Here is a 22815-nt window from a genome sequence, read left to right on the forward strand (position 1 = left end):
ACTGTTGTCATATTTCATACCTTGATGCATTGTTGTCATATTTCATACACTGTTGTCATATTTCATACACTGATGTCATATTTCATACACTGATGTCATATTTCATACACTGATGTCATATTTCATACACTGATGTCATATTTCATACACTGGTGCACTGTTGTCATATTTCATACACGGATACACTGTTGTCATATTTCATACCCGGATACACTGTTGTCATATTTCATACCCTGATGCACTGTTGTCATATTTCATACCCTGATGCACTGTTGTCATATTTCATACCCTGATGCACTGTTGTCATATTTCATACACTGATGCACTGTTGTCATATTTCATACCCTGATGCACTGTTGTCATATTTCATACCCTGATACACTGTTGTCATATTTCATACACTGTTGTCATACTTCATACACTGATACACTGTTGTCATATTTCATACACTGATGCACTGTTGTCATACTTCATACACTGATACACTGTTGTCATACTTCATACACTGATACACTGTTGTCATACTTCATACACTGATACACTGTTGTCATACTTCATGCACTGCCACAGCAGAGCTGACAGGACCCCATAAAACCTGATCAACCCTATTAGAATCTGTAGGAATACGGGATAAGCTATCAGTCTGCCTCATTTAAGGAGAGCCTATTGGAGAATGTGCCTTGTATCACTAACTATGTATCTCTTGCGTTCACTCTGTCTCCTTTCAAATGGACCTGTAGTAGACTCACTGGAGAGAGAGGGCTAGAGGGATGAAGGGAGACATTGTTATGGGGAGTGTATTCTCTCACAGCCTCTCTTAGTGAGGGGGGAGGGAAGGTGAGGCGTAGAAGGAAGAGTCTTAGTGTTAATATGTAGGACTTATTCTCTCTCCAGTCACACACTGGCCTGCACTGATGGGCAATGGCCTCAACCAGCCACTCTGCTCACCCACCCACCCGTCAACAGAACAGACTGAAAACACTCACACTGGAGACCACTTAAGAGTGTATAATATAATATGCACAGTGAATAGCACAGTGGGTATGTTTATGCCTGAATGTGCATGAGTATGTGTTGACCTACCCTGCAGAGGTCTTCTTCATTTTGGCACAGAGCAGCAGGTCTGTAAAGAGGAAGACGTGACGCAGTTTCCTGGAACCCTCCAACATCTCCACCAGGAAACCATCCTTCACCAGCTGACGAGCCTACCAGGGAGAGAAACTCCATGACATCACTTCCTGTGGCACGCACTGCACGGGGCAGCTAACCTAGCTGTAAACATTCACTTCCTGTTCTGAGCCCTGGGCCTAGTCTGAGGGATACTGCCTATCACACACACACAGTTAAAGAGACAGGATGTACTGTAGGAGGTATAGATCAGAGTTCAGCAATATGAAAGAACATCACTTGATGTCTATATTTTCTTGCTGTCTACATTCTCCATGACAGTTGTGTCAATCATCAGCTAAATAAGCCACTAAGAACTCTAAACACTGCCCCCTTTCCCTCTCTGCATCTGTCCATCTCTAGCGAGCCAACTAGGAAACCTAAAATAAGGCTGAGCTAAACCAGAACTGGAGTAATCGGAAAAGTGTGAGCCAAAGAGGGCAGAGACAGTTTTTAATTTCTGGTAGCAGACAGACAATGAATGGAGAACTGACAGGGAGGCTAAAAACTGAACTGACTGAATGGAATAGGGATAGAGAGAGAGGGATAGAGGGAGAGCGAGGAAGAGATGGGAGGAGAGAGGGATAGAAAGAGAGGGGTGGAGGGAGGAAAGCAGAAAGGAGGGGGTTTAGAGATGGAGGGAGAAAGGAGGAGAGGGGGAGAGAGCGAAAGAGGGAAGAAGGATGGGAGAGGGGAAGGACTTAGCAGGCAGAGAATGTAAAAAGCCTAAACTCAGAGAGGAGCATTAAGCGGAGAAAAACAGGGGGAAAATGATAGAATGAAACAAAGGTAGTGTTAGAAAGAGGGAGAGAGAGAAAGAGATAGAGGAGAGGCGGCTGGTAATGAAGAGACTGAGGATGAGGGCAGGAGGAGGAGAGACACTGTCGATTTCTTTGACCCCAAAACACAATTTCACAAATACATTGACACACTTCCCCAAGGTTACAACATGAATTGCTGAAAAGCATTAGGTAGTCTGTTACAATGGTGTGTGAGAGTGTGTGAGACCCCACCTCTCCCTTAGGCGTGGTGATGGCGGTCCTGCGGGGGTCGATCTCTTCGTTGATGGAGGACAGGAAGTTCTGGGAGATCCTCAGAGCGTCCTGCAGCAGGGGGAAGTCTGGGTGGTCCTTAGGGGTGTGCTTCAGCAGGTCCTACAATACACACAGAGACACCATTAGATATTACACACGCCGGGGATATCGCAATGCAACTCTCAAATAGTCACAGAGACCCCAATTTAAAAACATTGAGAACCCCATCCATTCAAATGTTTGTCTAAGGACAGTCAATGTGCAGGTGTTTTTAAACCTATAATACCAGATCTACTTAACCATTTTGATGAATTGGACTATTTGGATGTTTGGCTGGGTTTTCTAACAAATCTTTTCCTCTCATAAAAGCATATGATAATTTCTCCTTGATGGAACACTGGGCAAAACAAATTATTTTACTTTTAAAGTGCTACCTAATGGCTGAGACAGTCTGCCTCCACATTGCTAATATCTTATTATCTCAGCGTAACTAAAATGCTTTTTTCAGAGGAGCGTGTGAAAGAAAAGCCATTTGGCTGATTTATGCCTTGTCAGCACACCTCAGTTAATTTATTGTGACAACCTCTGGAAGGTTGAGCAGATGGTACAGTACATGTCTTTGTACAGTAAATGAGAGACAATAATACAGAAMATTTCACGTCTGTGGCTGTGCCCYAAATGGCACCWTATTCTCTATATGCAGTTGAAGTCTGAAGTTTACATACACTTTAGCCAAATACATTTAAACTCAGTTATTCACAATTCCTGACATTTAATCCTAGTAAAAATTCCATGTCTTAGGTCAGTTAGGATCACCACTTTATTTTAAGAAYGTAAAATGTCAGAATAATAGTAGAGAGAATGATTTATTTCAGCTTTTATATCCTTCATCACATTCCCAGTGGGTCAGAAGTTTACATACACTCAATTAGTATTTGGTAGCATTGCCTTTAAATTGTTTAACTTGGGTCAAATGTTTCAGGTAGCCTTCCACAAGCTTCCCACAATAAGTTGGTTGAATTTTGTTGTCCCATTCCTCCTGACAGAGCTGGTGTAACTGAGTCAGGTTTGTAGGCCTCCTTGCTCGCACACGCTTTTCAGTTTTGCCCACAAATTTTCTATGGGATTGAGGTCAGGGCTTTGCCATTTTGCCAGAACTTTGGAAGTACGCTTGGGGTCATTGTCCATTTGGAAGACCCATTTGCGACCAAGCTTTAACTTCCTGACTGATGTCTTGAGATGTTGCTTCAATAAATCCAGCAATTTCCTCTCACTGATTCCATCTATTTTTGTGAAGTGCAACAGTCCCTCCTGCAGCAAAAGCACCCCCACAACATGATGCTGCCACCCCGGTACTTCACGGTTGGGATGGTGTTCTCGGCTTGCAAGCGTCCTCATTTTTCCTCCAAACATAACGATGGTTATTATGGCCAAACAGTTTATTTTTTGTTTCATCAGCCAGAGGACAATTCTACAAAAAGTACAAATCTTTTGTCCCATGTGCAGTTGCAAACCCGTAGTCTGGCTTTTTTAATGGCAGTTTTGGGCAGTGGCTTCTTCCTTGCTGAGCGGCCTTTCAGGTTATGTCGATATAGGACTCATTTTACTGTGGAAATAGATACTTTTGTACCCGTTTCCTCCAGCATCTTCACACGGTCCTTTGCTGTTGTTCTGGGATTGATTTGCACTTTTCACACCAAAGTTACGTTCATCTCTAGGAGACAGAACGCATCTCCTTCCTGAGCGGTATGAACGGCTGCGTGTCCCATGGTGTTTATACTTGCGTACTGTTGTTTGTACAGATGAGCGTGGTACTTTCAGGCGTTTGGAAATTGCTCCCAAGGATGAACCAGACTTGTGGAGGTCACAAATTTGTTTTTTTGATTTTCCATGATGTGAAGCAAAGAGGCACTGAGTTTGAAGGTAGGCCTTGAAATACATCCACAGGTACACCTCCAATTGATTCAAATTATGTCAATTAGCCTATCAGAAGCTTCTAAAGCCATGACATATTTTTCTGGAATTTTCCAAGCTGTTTAAAGGCACAGTCAACTTAGTGCATGTAAACTTCTGACCCATTGGAATTGTGATACATTGAATTATAAGTTAAATAATCTGTCTGTAAACAATATTTGGAAAAATGACTTGTGTCATGCACAAAGTAGATGTTCTAACCGACTTGCCAAAACTATAGTTTGTTAACAAGACATTTGTGGAGTGGTTGAAAAACGAGTTTTAATGACTCCAACCTAAGTATGTAAACTTCCAACTTCAACTGTATATTGCACTATGGGCCCTGGTCAAACCCAATGGGCCCTGGTCAAAAGTGCACTAAATAGAAAACAGGGTGCCATTTGGGACGCAGGCCATGTCTTTGATTTGCATGATCTGGCCTGACCTTTGTTTGTAGGAAACTAACTGGTGTTTGTTTAGCCATGCTTCCACTAGCTTTATGTAAAACATATTCATGAAATGCACTGGAAGCTAGACTGGAGGAGACGTCTAGGCATCTCTGCTTGCTCTGTGGGCGGCTTCCGCTTTCCACTTGGTTGAAGCCCATCAAAGGAGAGTATATTGTTTCTAACAGCATGTAATTTTGATAAACCGTGCAGAGGAAAGGTATACGCTTGGCAAATGGAATGGAACACTTCCTCTAAGCAGCAGAAGGCAGGGTTTGACTTTGCAGGTGGATCCAGAACCAAGCTGCATTGTTGCTTTCCAGTTAAATTCCTCCCAGCTCCATCACTGTGTTTCTCATGACTACACAACGTGACAGCACATACTCTTAATCCCTGATGTGTATCCATCTTGTCCTATCTATTCAARCTAGCTCTACGTTGTGGTCCCCTCTAATCCAATCTTGTCATTTGTTTCTGGGCAGATCAGGAATCCCTCATGGCTGTACCACGTGTGTGTACTCACATGAAGAACCAGTGTGCTTCTGGTCACACGGTCAATCGGCTTGTACAGGAGAGCTGTGGGAAAGGACAAGAAGAGGGCACTCAGTTYGGTTTGGCACGCACACAGGCACACACACAAACACAATGCAGAAAAACACAAGTCAAAAAGCCTATTACATGCTTGGCTGGGCACAAGTTTCCTGCGGTAGGGGGCAGACAATTCTATCATTCACAATGTCAGGTGTCTGCTAACCTGCAGAGACGGACACACACAGACACTAATGTCATTCCCTCTAAGCTCTGTTATTATTATCAGGATGAACTTCCTGACCCGGTCTACATTTCTCGTTCTCACACCGCTCTTGAAATGATATATCACACACTCAGTCGATCGCGCTCGCTCTCACACACTTGCAGCCCTTTGGCTCAACTTCACAATGATAGACTCTGCTTGGTAACAGGGCTTACGTAATCCCTTGTCGGGTTCTCACACACACACACACACACACACACACACACACACACACACACACAGTCAAAAGTTTGGACACACCTAGTCATTCCAGGGTTTTTCTTTATTTTTTACTATTTTCTACATTGTAGAATAATAGTGAAGACATCAAAACTATGAAGTAACACATATGGATTAATGTAGTAACCAAAAAATTTGTTAAACAAATCAAAATATATTTTAGACTCTTCAAAGTAGCCACTTTTCCATGATGGACTGTCGTTTCTCTTTGCTTATTTGAGCTGTTCTTGCCATAATATGGACTTGGTCTTTTACCAAATAGGGGTATCTTCTGTATACCACCCCTACCTTGTCACAACACCACTGATTTGCATTAAGAAGGAAAGAAATTACACAAATTACCTTTTAACAAGGCACACCTGTTAATTGAAATGCATTCCAGGTGACTACCTCATGAAGCTGGTTGAGAGAATGCCAAGAGTRTGCAAAGCTGTCATCAAGACAAAGGGTGGCTACTTTGAAGAATCTCATATTTAAAATATATTTTGATTTGTTTAACACTTGTTTGGTTACTACATGATTCCATGTGTGTTATTTCATAGTTTTGATGTCTTCACTATTATTCTACAATGTAGAAAATAGTTAAAATAAAAACCCTGGAATGAGTAGGTGTCCAAACTTTTGACTGGTACTGTACATAGACATGCACAAGGACACACAGTGTCTTCATAGACAGCCTGTTTAACATGCAGTGAATCTCCAGCCTCGCAGCACTCTGAGCAGCCTTATTGGTTACATAGCAGTTTGCTTCCATTGCAGATTTACTCTGCTACTACGGAAACTACGCAAACTTGTGCTCCAAATCACATTTCTATCCTAAACTTCTCTTAAATATGTCTCTGTCTCTTTCTTCTTCCTCTCCTTCTCTCACATCTCAGGAGCCAATCCCGTTACCAACCAGATCTGTGACACTAAGCTGATATCCCAGGAGGCTTTGCAGCGGAGACAGAAAGAGAGATGTGTTGTGACAGACTGGGTGAGAACCGAGAGAGAGATTGCAAGATGGAGAAAAAGATACAGGAGAATATGCTAAAAAAGCCCCTGTTGACATGTTGACTGAACATCCTAAGCTTTGATAATGAGCTGCTTATGATCTCTGACTAACACTTCACTTACTTATTCTCCCCCTCCCCCAAAAAACTCCCAGCTCCTGMTTTGTACTGACTCAGCCTTCGTCTCAGTCTCTTCATCTCCAAGGACTCAGGAACTCTGCAGTGCAGACAGAAGCACAGCTCAAAGTCCAGCAGCAGAGAGAGGAAAGAGAGGAGATGACAGAAGAGGAGTGGAATGAGGGCTGCTGATTAGAGGAGTGATGGAGAAGTGAGGGCTGCTGATTATAGGTAACCAATAGAGCTTCACAGTGGGGTGCCTGTGATGGAACCCTCAAGGTCACTGTGACAACCTGACGGACAGCTCCTCCTCAGTAACCAGGGTGTCAATGTGGGTGAAAGCCAATCAGCAGTCCTGGATATAGAACACTGAGACATGGATAGAGAGATAGAGAGACCTCTGCCAGTCCAGCTACCTGACTGGGCTGAACTGATCAATGCCAACCGTTGGCCCTCATCCAATGTGCCAACTCAGAGAGAGGGAGAAGAGGGGGCACTGAGAGGGGTGTACAAAAACTAAAATTGTGAGGGAGAGAAAGTATGGGGGAGAGAGAGAGACAGGGGAGACAGAGAAGTATGGAGCGAGAGATAGTGGAGGTGTGAAACACTTAGAAATGAGCACAGGATTCATTGTGAGTAACAGTCATATTGAATAAATCCAACAGGTGTTATTGAATATGAAAAGGTCATATGGTGTGGGTGGTAGGTCAGAACAACACAACAGTGATCTCATCCTGTCCTGGTAATAAAGCCAGTTATCTAGAATGTGATCTGGTCTGGGCAGTCCAACAGGAGTGGGAAAACAGGCTTGGCTGGCAGACTAAAATAACTTGGACAACATTGTGGGTGGATAGCGAAGCTCCACCCAGTGTGGTGCCGACCCTATCGGTTGAATTCACACATCAGTGAAACTCCAATACATTTCTGTTGGACCACCAATCAGTGTCTTCCTCTACTCAACCACTACACATGAGAGGGGGAATCAGAGATGGGGACAGAGAGTGGAGAAGAAGGAAGGACAGAGAGTGGAGAGAGATGGAGGGACAGAGAGTGGAGAGAGATGGAGGACAGAGAGTGGAGAGAGAAGGAGGGACAGAGAGTGGAGAGAGAAGGAGGGACAGAGAATGGAGAGAGAAGGAAGGACAGAGAATGGAGAGAGAAGGAGGGACAGAGTGGAGAGAGATGGAGGACAGAGTGGAGAGAGAAGGAAGGACAGAGAGTGGAGAGAGAAGGAGGGACAGAGAGTGGGGAGAGATGGAGTGTCCATTATCATATCTATTCTCTCTGCGTCTCTCTCTCTGCGTCTCTCTCTCTGCGTCTCTCTCTCTGCGTCTCCTCTCTCTGCGTCTCTCTCTCTGCGTCTCTCTCTCTGCGTTCTGTCTCTTCTACTGTGTTTGTGCTGCTATAACAGACTCACAGCCAATCTAGCCAGGGAGGACAATCTCTCCACAACTTCACACCGACACCGGCTATGCAAAGAGAAGTGTAAACACAACCGCATATGCAAAACACACAGATACTGTATGCACACACACGTCTACCACATGTCAGAGGAAGGCCCAAAAATGTTTTTAAAGACTCCAGTCACCCTAGTCATAGACTGTTCTCTCTACTACCGCACGGTAWGCGGTACCGGAGCGCCAAGTCTAGGTCCAAAAGGCTCCTTAACAGCTTCTACCCTCAAGCCATAAGACTGCTRAACAAYTAATKAAATGGCCACCGGACTATTTACATTGACACCTCTGCCCCCTTTGTTTTTACACTGCTGCTACTYGCTGTTTATTATCTATGCATAGTCACTTCACCTTACCTACATGTACAAATTACCTCAACTAACCTGCATCCCAGCACATATACACCACCTGTGTATATAGCCTCGTTATTGTTATTTAATTATGTTACTTTTATTTATTTTGTATTATTGTTTACTTTAGTTTATTTAATATATATTTTCTTAACTCCATTTTCTTAAAACTACATTGTTGGATAAGGGCTTGTAAGTAAGCATTTCACGGTACGGTCCACACCTGTTTTATTCGGCGCATGTGACAAATACAACTGGATTTGATACAACTTGATTTAGATTAGATTAGAGGCAGGAGTAGGAAAGATGTAGTCTTTGTCAGCAGAAATGAGAGGACAGAGAGAACGTGTCCAGAGACGAGAGCAGCGACGGTCTTTACCCAGAATAGAAAACAGCTCATTATCTAACCGCCACCCGGCTACATCTAAGACACTGGCTGTCACACACACCACACCACAACACAGTCGGAGTAGCAGTAGAATCTCCATCTCACACTTCCCTCTCTGCCCCGTCCAACACCCATAGAGAGAGTCAGACATCTCCAACACCCATAGAGAGACGTCAGACATCTCCAACACCCCATAGAAGAGAGTCAGACCATCTCCAACACCCATAGAGGAGTCAGACATGCTCCAACACCCATAGAGAGAGTCAGACATCTCCAACACCCATAGAGAGAGTCAGACATATCCAACACCCATAGAGAGAGTCAGACATCTCCAACACCCATAGAGAGAGTCAGACATCTCCACAACCCATAGAGAGAGTCAGACATCTCCAACACCCATAGAGAGAGTCAGACATTCCAACACCCATAGAGAGAGTCAGACATTCAAACACCATGAGAGAGTCAGCATTCCAACACCCATAGAGAGAGTCAGACATGTCAACACCATGAGAGAGCCAGACCATTCCAACACCCATAGAGGAGAGTTTCAGACATTCCAACACCATAGAGAGAGTCAGACATCTCCAAACACCCATAGAGAGAGTCAGACATTCCAACACCCCATAGAGAGAGTCAGACATGTCCAACACCCATAGAGAGAGTCAGACATCTCCAACACCCATAGAGAGAGTCAGACATCTCCAACACCCATAGAGAGAGTCAGACATCTCCAACACCCATAGAGAGAGTCAGAGATGGAGAGAGAGATGGAGAGAGAGATGGAGAGAGAGAGAGATAGAGAGAGAGATGGAGAGAGAGCGGAGCAGAGCACACACACATGGAAGCCTTGCCTACCGAAGCGTCCCACTGCACACACAAGCAAAAGAGGCAGGGTTACAGAGTCTTAACTTCTTGCGGACCATTGGGACGCTACCGTCCCACCTGGCAAACATCCGGTGAAATTGCAGAGCGCCAAATTCAAATTACAGAAATCGTAATATTAAACATTCATGAAAATACAAGTGTCATACATAATTCAAAAGCTTAACTTCTTGTTAATCCAGGCGCTTTGTCAGATTTCAGAAAGGCTTTACGGCGAAAGCACACCATGCGATTATCTGAGGACAGCGCCCCGCACACAAAAGCATTACATACATTTTCCAACCAAGCAGATGCGTCACAAAAGTCAGAAATAGCGATAAAATAAATCACTTAACTTTGAAGATCTTCATCTGGTTGCAATCACAAGGGTCCCAGCTACATAACAAATTGTCCTTTTGTTTGATAAAGTCCTTCTTTATACCCCCCAAAAAATAAGTTTCAATGGCGCGCTTGACTCAGTAATCCACCGGTTTCCCTCGTTCAAAATGCATACAAAATGAATCCCGTAAGTTACCAATAAACTTCTTCTAAACAAGTCAAACGTTCCTAATCAATCCTCAGGTACCCTATTATGTAAATAAAATATCACATTTAAGACGGAGAATACCGGAGACCATTACTGGAGATAAATAACGAAGTATGTGCACTCACCGGAACGCGCTACAAACACTACAGCCAAAATGGGAGCCACTTAGAAAAACTACAAAGTCTAGCTAATTTTTCAAAAAACAAGCCTGAAACTCTTTCTAAAGACTGTTGACATCTAGTGGAAGCCCTAGGAACTGCAATCTGGGAGGACTTCCTTTTATATTCCCATTCACAGCCATTGTAATCAGAGGTGAGCTGGAAAAAAAAAAAACATTCTGGACGGATTGTCCTCGGGTTTTCACCTTCCATATCAGTTCTGTTATACTCATAGACATTATTTTAACAGTTTTGGAATCTTTAGAATGTTTTCTATCCAATACTACCAATTATATGCATACCCTAGCTTCTGGGCCTGAGTAACAGGCAGTTTACTTTGGGCACCTCATTCATCCAAACTTCCGAATACTGCCCCCTAGCCAGAAGAAGTTTTGAAGGCCCAATGCAGCGGTTTTATATCAATATCAAATATTTCTGGGTAACAATTAAGTATCTTACTRTAATAGATTTCTATTCAAATGGAGAGAAAAATGTTTTTAAGCGAAAAACGATTTATCAAGCAAGAAGTTTGCTAGGACTGTCTTGGAGTGGGGAGGGGCAAACTAAAGACTAGCTGTTATCGGAGAGAGGTTTGGAAATATCTTTGTTATTGGTATATTAACCAATTCAACGCATGGTGATGTCACCATGGAAAGTCAAAACTCCCGCCCTGTGTAGATTGTATTTTCAACCAGCAACTATTAGGAAATAACACCAATACATTTTTTCCCACACTTTTACAGTGTTAGTTTTATCAGCTGTTGTACAATATTATTTAAAACACAGGAAAAACATAATATTGACTGCACTGGGCCTTTAAAAGAGCCATAGCAGCTTCAGTACCTTCAGACACACACATCTAGATCAGAACACATCTAGATCAGAACACATCTAGATCAGAACACATMCATTATATTTAGGTGTGTTTTTCTTACTCTGTAAAATCCACAAAAGTTTTTAGAAAAGTTATTAAAGAACGCATCTCTTTACCTTCCATGGTGACATTTGTGGTACAGTCCTTAGAGTCCTTGGGTCCCTTTACTTTCAGGTTCTGGAAGAAAATGTATGATTTGTGATTACTGGTGTATTACAGTTTTAGCAGTATAGGAATTTAGCAGTATAGTATTAGGGTATCGAAGCAGGACACACGCACACAAACAAACAGACACAAACAGCCTGCCTGAGGCAGAGTTGAGCTGAGAGGACTAATGAAGCGGAATAGGGCTGCAGCAGCAAACTGCAGGGCTGGACAAACACACACAACTCCCTATATGAGTACAAATGGCAGCACTCACAACTGATGTAATTTACAGCTGGCTGGCGTGCGTGCGTGCGTGCGAGAGAGACCAGCACTTACCTCAGAGATCTTCTGGAACTGGGTGTTGGCCTGGCTGCATTTCTCTGCTGTCTCCACCGCTGTCTTGTAGTTGTCAACAAAGGCCTTGTACACCCCCAGCTGGCTGGCCTGGAGCACAGAGGAGCAATATTAACACAGTGGAGAGAGAAAGAGGAGGAGGAGGAGGAGGATGAGGAGGAGAATGAAAGATGGTATCTGGATGAAAAATAAGTCTAAGTCAAATCAAATCTTATTTATCACATGTGCCGAATACAACAGTGTAGATGCTTACTTACAAGCCCTTAACCAACAATGCAGTTCAAGAAATAGAGCTAAGAAACTTTTTATTTTATTTAGTAAATATTAACAAAATAACGAGGCTATATACAAGTGGTAACGGTACCGAGTCAATGTGCGGGGCTACAGGTTAGTCGAGGTCATTTGTACATGTAGGTAGGAGTAAAGTGACTATGCATAGATAATGGACAACGCATAGCAACAGTGAAAAAACAAATTGGGGGGGGGGGGTCAATATAAATAGTCCAGGTAGCCATTTGATTAATTGTTCAGGAGTCTTATGGCTTGAGGGTAGAAGCTGTTAACTTCTTAAGAGCCTTTTGGTCCTAGACTGCTTGCCGTGCGGTAGCAGAGAGAACAGTCTATGATTTGGGTGACGGGAGTCGTTGACATTTTTCTAGCCTTCCTCTGACACCACCTAGTATAGAGTCCTGGTTGGCAGAAAGCTTGGCACCAGTGATGTACTGTGCCATCCAAACTACTTTCTGTAGCGCCTTACAGTCAGATTCAGGAAGTCCAGGATCCAGTTGCAGAGGGAGGTGCTGAGTCCCAGGTCCTTAGCTTAGTGATGAGGTTTGTGGGCACTACGTGTTGTACTGAGCTGCGCTGTAGTCAATGAATAGCAGTCTTCCACATAGGTGTTCCTTTGACCAGGTGAGAAAGAGCAGTGAAGAGTACGATTGAGATTGCATCATCTGTGGATCTGTTGGGGCAGTATGCGAATTGGAATGGGTCTAGGGTGTCCGCATGATGGTGTTGATGTGAGCCATGACCAGCCTTTCAAAGCACATCATGGCTACAGATGTGAATGCTACGGGGCGCTAATCATTTAGGCAGGTTACCTTCGCTTCCTTGAGCCCAGGGACTATGATGGTCTGCTTGAAACATGTAGGTATTACAGACTCGGTCAGGGAGAGGTTGAAAATGTCAGTGAAGACACTTGCCAGTTCCACTCTAAATGAACCTTCCGTATTCTACAGTTATAACTCCCTATTGTATACCCACGACTGGAGAAGGGTATTGGATGATACAATTCAACTCCCTCTAAGAGGAACCAATCAGATTGCTATACACTCCACTGGGATTCTCTGCCTCTAACCCTATTACAGGGGCTGAGTCACTGGCTTACTGGTGCTCTTTCATGCCGTCCCTAGGAGGGTGCGTCACTGAGTGGGTTGAGTTACTGACGTGATCTTCCTGTCTGGGTTGGCGCCCCCCCCTTGGTTTGTGCTGTGTGGTGGAGATCTTTGTGGGCTATACTCGGTCTTGTCTCAGGAATGTAAGTTGGTGGTTGAAGTTATCCCCTCTCTGTGGTGCGGGGCTGTGCTTTGGCAAAGTGGTGGGGTTATATCCTTCCTGTTTGGCCCTGTCCGGGGTATCATCGGATGGGGCCACAGTGTCTCCTGACCCCTCCTGTCTCAGTGCAGTATTTATGCTGGCGGTAGTTTATGTGTCGGGGGGCTAGGGTCAGTTGGTTATATCTGAGTACTTCTCCTGTCTTATCCAGTGTCCTGTGTGAATTTAAGTATGCTCTCTCTAATCTCTTCTCTCTTTCTTTCTCTCTCTCGGAGGACCTGAGCCCTAGGACCATGCGTCAGGACTACCGGGCATGATGACTCCTTGCTGTCCCCAGTCCACCTGGCCTTGCTGCTGTTCCAGTTTCAACTGTTCTTGCCTGCGGTTATGAACCCTGACCTGTCCACCAGACGTACTACCTGTCCCAGACCTCTGTTTTCAACTCTTAATGATCGGCTATGAAAAGCCAACTGACATTTATTCCTGATTATTATTTGACCATGCTGGTCATTTATGAACATTTTGAACATCTTGGCCATGTTCTGTTATAATCTCACCCGGCACAGCCAGAAGAGGACTGGCCACCCCTCATAGCCTGGTTCCTCTCTAGGTTTCTTCCTAGGTTTGGCCTTTCTAGGGAGTTTTCCTAGCCACCGTGCTTCTACACCTGCATTGCTTGCTGTTTGGGGTTTTAGGCTGGGTTTCTGTACAGCACTTCGAGATATTAGCTGATGTACGAAGGGCTATATAAAATAAACTTGATTTGATTTGATTTAAAGCTACAGCTTGCTATACAGTGTAAATATGCTGAAGATGCTCCTCTCTCTCCCCCTCATCCTCTCTCCTCCCCTCCCCTCCCCTCCCCATCCCTCTCCTCCACCTCCCCTCCCCATCCTCTCTCCTCCCCCCTCCCCATCCTCTTTCCTCCCCATCCTCTCTCTCCCACCCCTCTCTCCTACCCCCCCCATCCTCCCCCCTCCCATTCTCTCTCTCCCCCCCTCTCCCCAATCCTCTCTCGTACCCCCTCTCTTCTCCCCTCCTCATCCTCCCCCCCCCCCATCCTCCCCCCTCCTCTCTCCCCATCTCTCTCTTCCCCCCTCTCTCCCCAATCCTCTCTCGTACCCCTCTCTCCTCCCCTCCTCATCCTCTCCCCCCCCGAGCTGGCTTCTCTACAGCCTCCACATGATGAATAAATGCTTAGGGTGGGGACAGACATCCCATCTCAGTATGGAGCGAAGTTCTCCATGCTTGTAGACCAATCATCTCATTATGGTCACTTTTTACCTTGTGACAGGTAGAGCTACATTTGCTGCAGCACATGTAATATAAATACCAAATGCGCAACTAATTTACCCATCTCCATCTGGCTTTTAGGGTCAACTTGTTGTTTTTTTGTAAATATATATATTTTATTCCAGCTGCAGAGTTTTAAAGCAGATTGATATGCAGTATAGGCCTGTATATAGATGTCCTAGCCTACCTCTTTCGGGTAATAAATGCAATGCAGTATTAGCCTTATATTTAGCTAATTAATGGTGGGTTATCCATAATAAGTGTTTAACTTCTAGCCTCTGGCTCTTGGGTAATACGCAAGCACCTGTGCTCCGATGGCCTCTCCTTAAAAAACACTCCTTAACTCTTGGAGTCCCAGGCAGGAACAGCCATACTAGAATAGCTTGCTGTACATTATTTATTTAGCATTTCTTATACCAACAGACTATTTGAAGAGGGATGCAACCTCTTGTTTTCTGAATGTTTAATACAGCAGCCAATAGAACTCAGGGGTAGTTTGAAAGAAGAGCGAACATGCGATGGCAGTAGGCTATAGCAGTTATTTATTCAGACCCATAACMRTTCAATCTTCATGAAGAGACGTGAAAGCCTTCCTCATCTAATTCTAGTCCTATATTATTCAAGGATGTCATTAGAATAATGAAGATAAGAACAACAAAACGTATTTCATTTAGCTGTTGAAAGCGAGGAAGGAATGAAGCAACAAAAGAGAAAGAGGAGGAAGGCTAATAACATTAGGGGAAATATTATGAAAGGCTACAGTGCATTCGGAAAGTATTCAAACCCCTTCCCTATTTCCACATTTTGTTACGTTACAGCCTTATTCTAAAATGGATTAAATCGTTTTCCCCCCTCATCAATCTATTACACTTACCCATAATAACAAAGAAAAAAATGTTTTTTTAAAAATTATACAAATAGGCCCTATTATACTTCTAAATTAAAATCTAATTCGCTAGCCTATACTTGTAACTTTGTAAGCTGCATGTGCCGCACCAGAATCGCACGTTCTCTTCTTCTGTATCATGGTTTTAAGATGTGCGTAATTCCAGTCTATATAATACAGTATAGTACAATACAGAACTACAGTTCACATTGAAAAAGCTTCATTCAGCTTCATTTATTTACCCAAGAGAGCATATACAGTGGTTCCTCCTTTAAACGATGCAGCATTCTGTGGCACACCTTGCAGGCTGCTGCAGCATTCTGTGGCACGTTATCTATTTGTCAGCCATTTTTTCTGTAAATGCAAGTTATTGCTAGTTTGACCACCAGAGAGCATCTTTGAGAAGCATTTAATAGTCTCCATATTGGCATTACCAGAGAATTGAAAACCTTTTTTGTAATAACATAGTATATGCGATTGAAGAAATTTGGCTTAATTAATTACATTAATATTATGGTGTTTCTATTATGTTATTTTCTTACGAGAAAAATGAAACCCTCAGGGTTTCCGTTAGGATGGAATGGAAAATATGGCGCTGTACAACGTGACGGTCGGGAGTAGACTTCAGCACAAGTGGATTGGAGGATTCTAAACTGTTTGCCTTCATTAGACAACTTTGTTCCAATATTTCTGTAAATCAGTGACATTTATTCCCATAGTAATTTGTTATGGATCCACAACTAAATCAACATCTGCATTTTGAAAGACTATTTTCATCATTATTTTATTAACGAAAGCATAGAGATGCTGAAGAAATACTGTACAGTATATGCTTTTACATTCGGATAATAAAGCATTTAAAGCATTTTGAAGATATAAGCCACCTGCATTTGTTTATTAGCTTACAATACATACTGTCGTAAACAAGGGAAAGATCCTGGAATGAGTAGGTGTGTCCAAACCTTTGACTGGTACTTGCTTAATTTGATTAATATTATGGTTTTTCTATTCCAAGAAAAACGAAAAACCCTCTAGGTTTCCATTAAGATGGAAAGGTAAATATGGTGCTGTACAACGTGACGGTCGGCAGTACAGTACTGGGCTATTTAGCTAAAGAATCCCCGCAGGGCACATGGGGGACCGGGTTCAATTCCCGGACGGGGAGGAAGGAGTAGGCTGTCCTTGTAAATAAGAATTTGTTCTTAACTGACTTGACTAGTTAAATAAAGGTTACACTAAGAGCATAACATTTCTGCACACTAATTTTCAAATTCTTGTGAATCCAAAACCCAAACGGAGATTAAGTGAAAATAAAAATCTAATTTATTTATCAAGACCAGTCCCCATGCTTGTCTCAGAGCAGCGCGAAACGGTGCTAAAATAGATCTAACTTCTAATGCTCTTCAAATAAATAAGACCTACACCATTTTTAACAGCACATTACTCAACACTAGTGAGACTCATTTCACCTACGGTAGGCCTACAGTATATCTAAAAATATTTTTTTCAATGACGTGACTCTCCGCCAATAATTACATTTAGAGGATTGGAGGACTCTATATTAATATATAAGGGGCATTTTCTTACATTTAGAGGATTGGAGGAATATATTAATATTTAAGGGACATTTTCCGTTAGGATCTGTGAGAATATCTGAGAATATGGTGCTTTTATAAGGTGCTTATATATATAATTCTAAATTAATTAACAATAATAATCACTTTGTATAAAAAGTTACGATATTTTGGAGATTTTGTTTTCATTAAACCTAGAATGAGCGAGAAAAAGGCWATTCTTGAACATGGGGTGAACATGGAGACTTTCTCAATAATTTGTAAATAAAGCCAGTTTGTTATTTAGAATTATTTATATCTGGAGAAACCTAACTTGATTATTTAGCAGACATCACTTGCTTATATTCAGTCAACACATATCTTAAGAATATCATGGGATATTTTAACATTTTTGTTTCACCATGCTTGTCTCAGTGCAGCGCAAAACGGTGCTGAAAAAGACATCCACAGCGGGAAGGCTATGTATTCCGTGCCCACTCCTGGTCTCTCTCTTCGGTTACACATCCTTGGAATAGTTCCAGAGTTCACAGGTGTGCCTGGCATGGATTGTGACTCCATGTCGTTCCTCGCCCTTTTCAACACGTCATTCTATATCATATACAGTGCCTTTGGAAAGTACTCGGACCCCGATACAGCCTTATTTTAAAATGTATTAAATAAATAAAAATCCTCAGCAATCTACACACAATACCCCATAATGACAAAGTGAACAGGGTTTTAGAAATGTTTGCAAATGTATTCAAACCTGGCACCATCCCTACGGTGAAGCATGGTGGTGGCAGCATCAGGCTGTGGGGATGTTTTTCAGAGGCAGGGACTGGGAGACTAGTCAGGATCGAGGGAAATATGAACGGAGCAAAGTACAAATAACCCTTGATGAAAACCTGCTCCAGAGCACTCAGGACCTCAGACAGTCTCTGAATGTCCTTGAGTGGCCCAGCCAGAACCCAGACTTCTCTGGAGAGACCTGAAAAAAGCTGTGCAGCAACTCTCCCCATCCAACCTGACAGAGCTGGATTGGATCTGCAGAGAAGAATGGGAGAAACCCCCAAATACAGGTGTGCCAAGCTTGTAGCGTCATACCCAAGAAGACGATGCTCTAATCACTGCCAAAGGTGCTTCAACAAAGTACTGAGTAAAGAGTCTGAATACTTACATAAATGTGATATTTTTACTTTGTCATTATGGGGTATTGTGTGTAGACTGATGAGGGAAAAAACTATTTAATACATTTTAAAATATGACTAATGTAACAAAATGTGTGTGTACGCACGGGTGTACTTTGACTTCTGCTTAATGTCTTCCACTAACATATGTACTAAATGAGTTAACCTATTCATACAGTTACGTAAGTATAATGCACATTACAAATTATTTTATCCAATTTAAAATAGAGATTAAAACATTGCTTCTGACAAAACATTACACAGTCACAAAGGCACAGAACACCATAGTAAGTGAAACACTGTACTAACTGTGAATCACATCAGTGTGCTCTGTCACGGAGTGGTGTTGTATCACGAGGAGCCCTAACTCCTTTAGAGACCTTCCTTATGAGGGACAGAACACTGCTAACCCAATCAGATTAAACGGAAGCCTTCCCTTACCCAATCAGAAGAAACGGCCCCACCCTCTCCACACTCTGGGGATTAATGAGCAGAGTAATGCAGGAAAGAGACTGGACCTAATGTGAGATATTACATCCCATTAACACTCACTCACTGATACTACACTGTCTGCTTACACACAGACAGAGAGAGAGAAGCAGAGGGGGAGAAAGAAAAGACAGGAGGGACATAGGGAGAGGAAGAGGGGGGGAAAGAGTGGAGGAGGGAGGCACACTATTTTAAAGTCCCCTTAATTGAGTCAAGTCAAAACTCTACAGTCCATGAACATTCAAACCTCTGAAATCATGCACCAACGCGCTCATGTGTACCAGCATGGGTACAGCAGTTTGAAAGGGTTTAAAAGGACAGCTCCAGATCCCCTTCATCGTCAACAGAGCACAACATCCCCTGAATGAGAGAAGCGAAGTGAAGAGGAGAGACGAAGAGAAAAGAGAAGAGAAGAGGAAAGGAGAAGAGAGAAAAGAGAAGGAGAGAAGAGGAGATGAGAGAAAAGAGAAGGAGAGAAGAGAAGGAGAGGAGATAAAAGAGAAGGAGAGAAGAGAAGAGAAGGAGAGGAGATAAAAGAGAAGAGTAGGAGCAGACTAGGGACTAATGGCTTCATTTTACTGCAACAAGGTGAATAGTCAGTGATTTTAACAGTGATTTTATTGGAACTAGACTAAGTTGTCCTCCAACTTCCTGTTCTTCAATCCTTCTTGGGACTCACGGGGTGCAGGTTTGTATTACAACGCAGTACTACTAAGGCTGCATTTAGACAGGCAGCCCAAATCTGATCTTTTTTTCACTAATTGGTCATTTGACCAATCAGATCTGAAAAAAAGCTAACGTGAAAAGATCTGATGTGATTGGTCAAAAGAACAATGAGTGGGAAAAAGATTACAGAAACAGAATTGGGCTGCCTGTCTGCACGCAGCCTAACACACCTAATTCACTAAATCTAGGGCTTGATAATGAGTTGATGGATTGATAGGTTGATTTGATTGATTGATTGCCAGTCTTACCAGTTTCTTGAAGAGGTGTCCGACTGCGACCTTCTCATCCCACTGTTGTATGTGAGGGAGGAGGGCATCGTAGAACTCCTTGTGGATCTCAAAGATGTCCTGGATCTTATAGAAGATGGTCTCTACCTGCTGTATGGTCAGCACCGGCTGGGACGTGGTGGCTGTCGCCTTCAGGGGGCGCATGGGCTGCACACACACACACATTCAGTAGAGAGTTAATATATGTGTAATGTGTATGTCTGTAAACAAGCACTGACACTTTCAACAGATAAATAATCATTATCCTGGGCAGTGGTCAGCAGATAAATAATCATTATCCTGGGCAGTGGTCAGCAGATAAATAATCATTATCCTGGGCAGTGGTCAGCAGATAATAATGATTATCCTGGCAGTGGTCAGCAGATAAATAATCATTATCCTGGGCAGTGGTCAGCAGATAAATAATCATTATCCTGGGCAGTGGTCAGCAGATAAATAATCATTATCCTGGGCAGTGGTCAGCAGTGTAGTCCTTTCGTGACATTAGGGCGCTGCAGCATGACTAAAGACTGGAGAACACAGGACAGCTGTTCCTTCCAGCACGGAGGGAAACACCGCTCTGAACAGACCACGATTACAGACCGGGAAAAACATCCAAAAACGTTGGTAAAAAACGTCTGTGAGCTTTATGTACTACAGTGAGATCACAGCTCTCTGAACTCTTATCTGGACTTGATAAGCCTGGGATCATCCATCTCTTCCCTCCAATCAAAACAGAATCACATCACCAGGTCAGGTCACTCATCTCCACATCCAGGTTGAAAATCAGTGTCATAACAATAGCATCACTATTCAAAAATGATGAATAAGCTTAGAGTACATCATATTCACAAATGATGATGCTATGGCCGAAATACACTTGTTTTGACCCATTGACATAACCATGAGTTATTCACAGGCTTATGCGGTGTTCAGGTAGGTAACACCACCTTGGCAGGACGAAGCCGGATGGCTTTGTTTTCATTGAGACAGAGGCGGACAGCAGAGTGTCTGTCTGAGCAGAGCTGGTGGAGGACCAAACCAGATAAACACAACCACCATTCATTACCATCACCTCTCAACCAGGAAACGGACCCAGACCGTCCGGGCCCACTGGACTTTATCAGGACAAACACACACGTGTCAAACAGCCTCAACCCTAGCACTGCAGGAAGATAAGCATTAGGTTTACAGCTGGGAGGAACCAGGCTCTACTGGAGGTTGGGGAGGTTGTGGTCTTTAAAACCATTCTGACAAACTGGATATTGGACCCTGTTCAGTGCTTAATGTCATGATGTTGCTCATGATGTGATGTAAGAAAGCTGCACTTAACATACATTCCCGCAGAGAGAGACAGGATGTGACATCATGCTGCAGTTGCATCACGCTGCAGTTGCACAGTCATTGTAATTTTCTGTCTYGGGAAACGTTTGGCCTTGTCCTGTTCTAAATGTGACTGACCTCTAACCACTAATAGCACTCCGAGAGATAAGTATTGGGCTTCTTGAAAACACATAGTGCTTTTGGAAACCCAGTCTCCGGTGCGGCTCTAATTGGAGCCACTGGCCTGAGGGGCTAACTCTGTCCTGTACTGTCCCATACAGACAGCACAATTAAGAAGTGCGTGTGTGCGTGTGTGTCACCAGTAGCAGAGCCTCCAGCTGGTTGATGTAGATCTCCTCACTGGCCAGGAAGCCAGACAGAACCAGTTTCTTCATCTCCAAACCCTTCTCTATGTGCCCCTGCAGAGAGACAGGAGAGAGAGAGAGCGCAACAGAGACAGGAGAGCGAGCGACAGAGACAGGAGAGAGAGAGCGCAACAGAAACAGGAGAGAGAGACGCGCGGAAAGACAGGAGAGAGAGAGAGACGCGAACAGAGACAGAGACAGAGAGAGAGAGAAGCGCAACAGAACAGGAAGAGAGAACGAGAAGAGAGAGCGCAAAAACAGAGACAGGAGAGAGAGAGAGAGAGAGCGACAGAGACAGAGAGAGAGAGAGCGTGAGAAGAGACAGGAGAGAGAGAGAGAGAGAGCTACAGACAGAGACAGGAGAGAGAGAGAGAAGAAGAGAGCGTCAGACAGAGACAGGAGAAGAGAGAGAGAGAGAGCGTCAGACAGAGACAGAGAGAGAGAGAGAGGTGAGACAGAGACAGAGAGAGAGAGAGCGTGAAGACAGAGACAGGAGAGAGAGAGCGTGAGACAGAGAGAGAGAGAGAGCGTGAGACAGAGAGAAGAGAGCTGAGACAGAAGGAGAGATGAGAGCGCGACAGAGAAACAGGAAGAGAGAGAAGAGAAGAGAGAGAGAGAAGAGAGAGAGGAAGAGAGAGAGAGAGAGAGAGAAGAAGAAGAATGGATGTCAGTCATACATAATACTACATACAGTATGTGAAAACGGTGATGGCAGGGCATGGTGGAGGAAAATGGTTAACTCTGCTGCTTAATTAACTCTGATAGTAAACACATTGGCAGTTAGCTCACAGCCATGTGCACAAACACTGAGGGTCTGTTTCAGAGGATGGAAAGTACTCAAGTCTTAAGGGGAAAAACTATACTTGGTTTTGTCTGACTGTGTATGTAGCTTGCATTACTGTTTGTATTTGTTCAAGAGAGTAGAGGTCAGCCGATTATGATTTTTCAACGCCGATACCGATACCGATTATTGGAGGACCAAAAAAAGCAGATTTTTTTATGTATTTATTGTAATAATGACAATTACAACAATACTGAATGAACACTTATTTTAACTTAATATAATACATCAATAAAATCAATTTAGCCTCAAATAATAATGAAACATGTTCAATTGGGAAATAATGCAAAAAAAAAGGTGTGGAGAAGAAAGTAAAAGGCAAAGTGCCAAGAAAAAAGCTAACGAAGCCTTGCTCAGAACATGAGAACAATGAAAGCGGGTGGCCTTTTAACAGAGTCTTCAAACCCAGGTAAGAAGAGGTTGAATAAGGAAAGGACACCGCTACGATTGTACAAAC

General features: G+C 43.3%; 1 protein-coding gene across 7 annotated transcripts in view; it reads right to left on the reverse strand.

Annotated features, from left to right (window-relative positions):
- LOC111950127 (active breakpoint cluster region-related protein) overlaps positions 1 to 22815 on the reverse strand; it is a 237659-nt gene that overhangs the window by 102339 nt on the left and 112505 nt on the right. For 6 of the 7 annotated variants that reach the window (XM_023967508.2, XM_070434431.1, XM_070434432.1 and 3 more), the window contains 7 exons: positions 21473 to 21571; positions 19812 to 19997; positions 11858 to 11965; positions 11491 to 11551; positions 5124 to 5176; positions 2181 to 2321; positions 1084 to 1205 (listed from right to left, as the gene is read on the reverse strand). In XM_023967508.2, the coding sequence (XP_023823276.2) occupies positions 1084 to 1205; positions 2181 to 2321; positions 5124 to 5176; positions 11491 to 11551; positions 11858 to 11965; positions 19812 to 19997; positions 21473 to 21571 (770 nt within the window). The remainder of the gene's footprint in view (positions 1 to 1083; positions 1206 to 2180; positions 2322 to 5123; positions 5177 to 11490; positions 11552 to 11857; positions 11966 to 19811; positions 19998 to 21472; positions 21572 to 22815) is intronic. The other variant, XM_023967509.2, reaches the window with a different exon arrangement.

Source organism: Salvelinus sp. IW2-2015, linkage group LG23, assembly GCF_002910315.2.
Source record: "Salvelinus sp. IW2-2015 linkage group LG23, ASM291031v2, whole genome shotgun sequence".
Lineage (NCBI taxonomy): Eukaryota > Metazoa > Chordata > Actinopteri > Salmoniformes > Salmonidae > Salvelinus > Salvelinus sp. IW2-2015.